The sequence below is a fragment of the Contarinia nasturtii genome, unplaced genomic scaffold, assembly GCF_009176525.2.
Source record: "Contarinia nasturtii isolate CC-2019 unplaced genomic scaffold, AAFC_CNas_1.1 Cnas_scaffold_3759, whole genome shotgun sequence".
Lineage (NCBI taxonomy): Eukaryota > Metazoa > Arthropoda > Insecta > Diptera > Cecidomyiidae > Contarinia > Contarinia nasturtii.
In genome coordinates this window covers 1-1,798 of record NW_022201056.1, presented here as the reverse complement: position 1 = coordinate 1,798, position 1,798 = coordinate 1, and the positions used below count along the sequence as shown (strand labels likewise).

The 1,798-nt window shown below is 34.8% G+C and overlaps 1 protein-coding gene across 1 annotated transcript; it reads right to left on the bottom strand.

The window, feature by feature from the left end:
* Positions 1 to 3: 3 nt before the first annotated feature.
* On the bottom strand, positions 4 to 1,792 carry LOC116350157 (protein lines-like; the record flags this gene model as incomplete). Its single annotated transcript, XM_031781894.1, has 1 exon — positions 4 to 1,792. A coding segment is annotated over exon 1 (1,644 nt), but the record flags the coding sequence as incomplete, so codon positions are not given.
* Between the last annotated feature and the right edge of the window lie 6 nt (positions 1,793 to 1,798).

Here is a 1,798-nt window from a genome sequence, read left to right as displayed (position 1 = left end):
TTCTGGTTGCAGAGCCAATGTCGTTGTATAACACAATGATGCACTAAACAATGTCAAAATTTGCTTGTAAATCTGAGTCGGCAATTTGCCTTCAATCAAGATTCTTGTAAGTTCTTGCAGGTGTAAATGAAATGGAACTGTTGATTCGTACTCTATGCATGAATCGACGCTAATAATTCTTTCCCATAAAGTTAAAAAGGTAACCACTGTATTTTCGTTGTATTGTAAATTCCGGTTTGATTGCAGTAGTGTACGAATTTTAAATACGAGATTATACCATTTCGTTTTCAATTTTTTTAGAATTGATATTTTTAGGTCGTTGGAATCAAAACTTTCCGAATCTTTTAAATATTTTAGGCGGCAAGAAACTCTTTGCGAATCATTTGAATGGTTTAGTTGATGCTCATGCTCATTTCTATTGAGAATGTGTGCCTCGACTGGCGCAGTAGGTGCCATAGGTGTTTCAGTTTCATCTTCACTATGATGTACAGCAAAATAATTATCTTCAATTCGTGGGATATTGATGGGAAGTGAATACGTCTCATTGTCACTATCATTGTATACTTCACGACCATTAATTACAATTTGGTCATCGAGCGGATGCTTTTTTATATCTTTCCATTCCATAATATGTAATATAATTCCTAGAATGAAAGACATTTTACCGAGTGACCTATGTTCAGTTAGTTGATCAGCGCGAGTAATCAATTTATCCATGAGGGAATTCAGCAAATCTTCACAGTATGGTTTCTTGTCTTTAACTATCAGAAGACAGTTTGCCAGAACTTTGGTAGCCAAATACTGAACGAATTTATTGTTGTACCCATCAAGATCAGTAATTTCGTCAATAATCTGATTTTGCCACAGTATTTCATCACACGCCATCATAACACGTTGACAAATTTCGCCTTTTGCATTTTGATTCAAATAAACTTCAAACAACAGCTCCATATTTGATAGGCATTGTATCAATTGATTTGCTGGCCATTCCATCAATAACTGTTTGGGCTCGGATCGAACCCTTTGGCGAAACGCTGCGAACGCTGATTTATCAATATCACAAAGGCACTGCTTCATTAAATTCAATTGGAATTCCTCTGCATTATATAAACAGCTAAAGTTATTACTATCTATACTGCTTAATCTTGATGAAGAAGTTTCATTTATGGTTGAATTTTTTCTATGGCCACAACTGGCTACCGTTTTCAATGTGAATATTTCATGTGACTGAGATGTTGATGGAATATCAGGTGATGTTTTCAGCAGATCAGGAAATTCGTGATTACGATGACACTTTTCAGTCGAATCAATGGATCTAATGACATTGCACGCAACCGAATTGTCTAACTCATCATTTGGTGATCCGGATGGTGATGAATGTATTGACGATGATGAATTTCTTATTTTGATGTATGATGCTATTGAGCCACTTAAATCGTTACTGTTGGGACTTACATTCGTGTTGCCGTTATGTTCATGATTTGTTATTGGCAAGATATCGGGCGGTGTGTTGTCACTGTTACGGTTTTTGGTGTTATCGATTCCATTAAAAATCTCACTAAATACGCCTTTCTTATTATTTTCAGATGCATCGATTTTTTGTCGTTTAGACATCGGCTGCTCGTTTGTTGCATTTAACGCATCCATTAGTACGACGAATCATAATCTAATCCAGTCAAAGTTATTTGTGAATTTATATTAATTGTAATTTATAACACTGAATTCGCATAGTGTTATTTTCAATTTTAAACAACAAATTTGATATAAAACAAACATTACACAAATGTTTTGAGCTTTA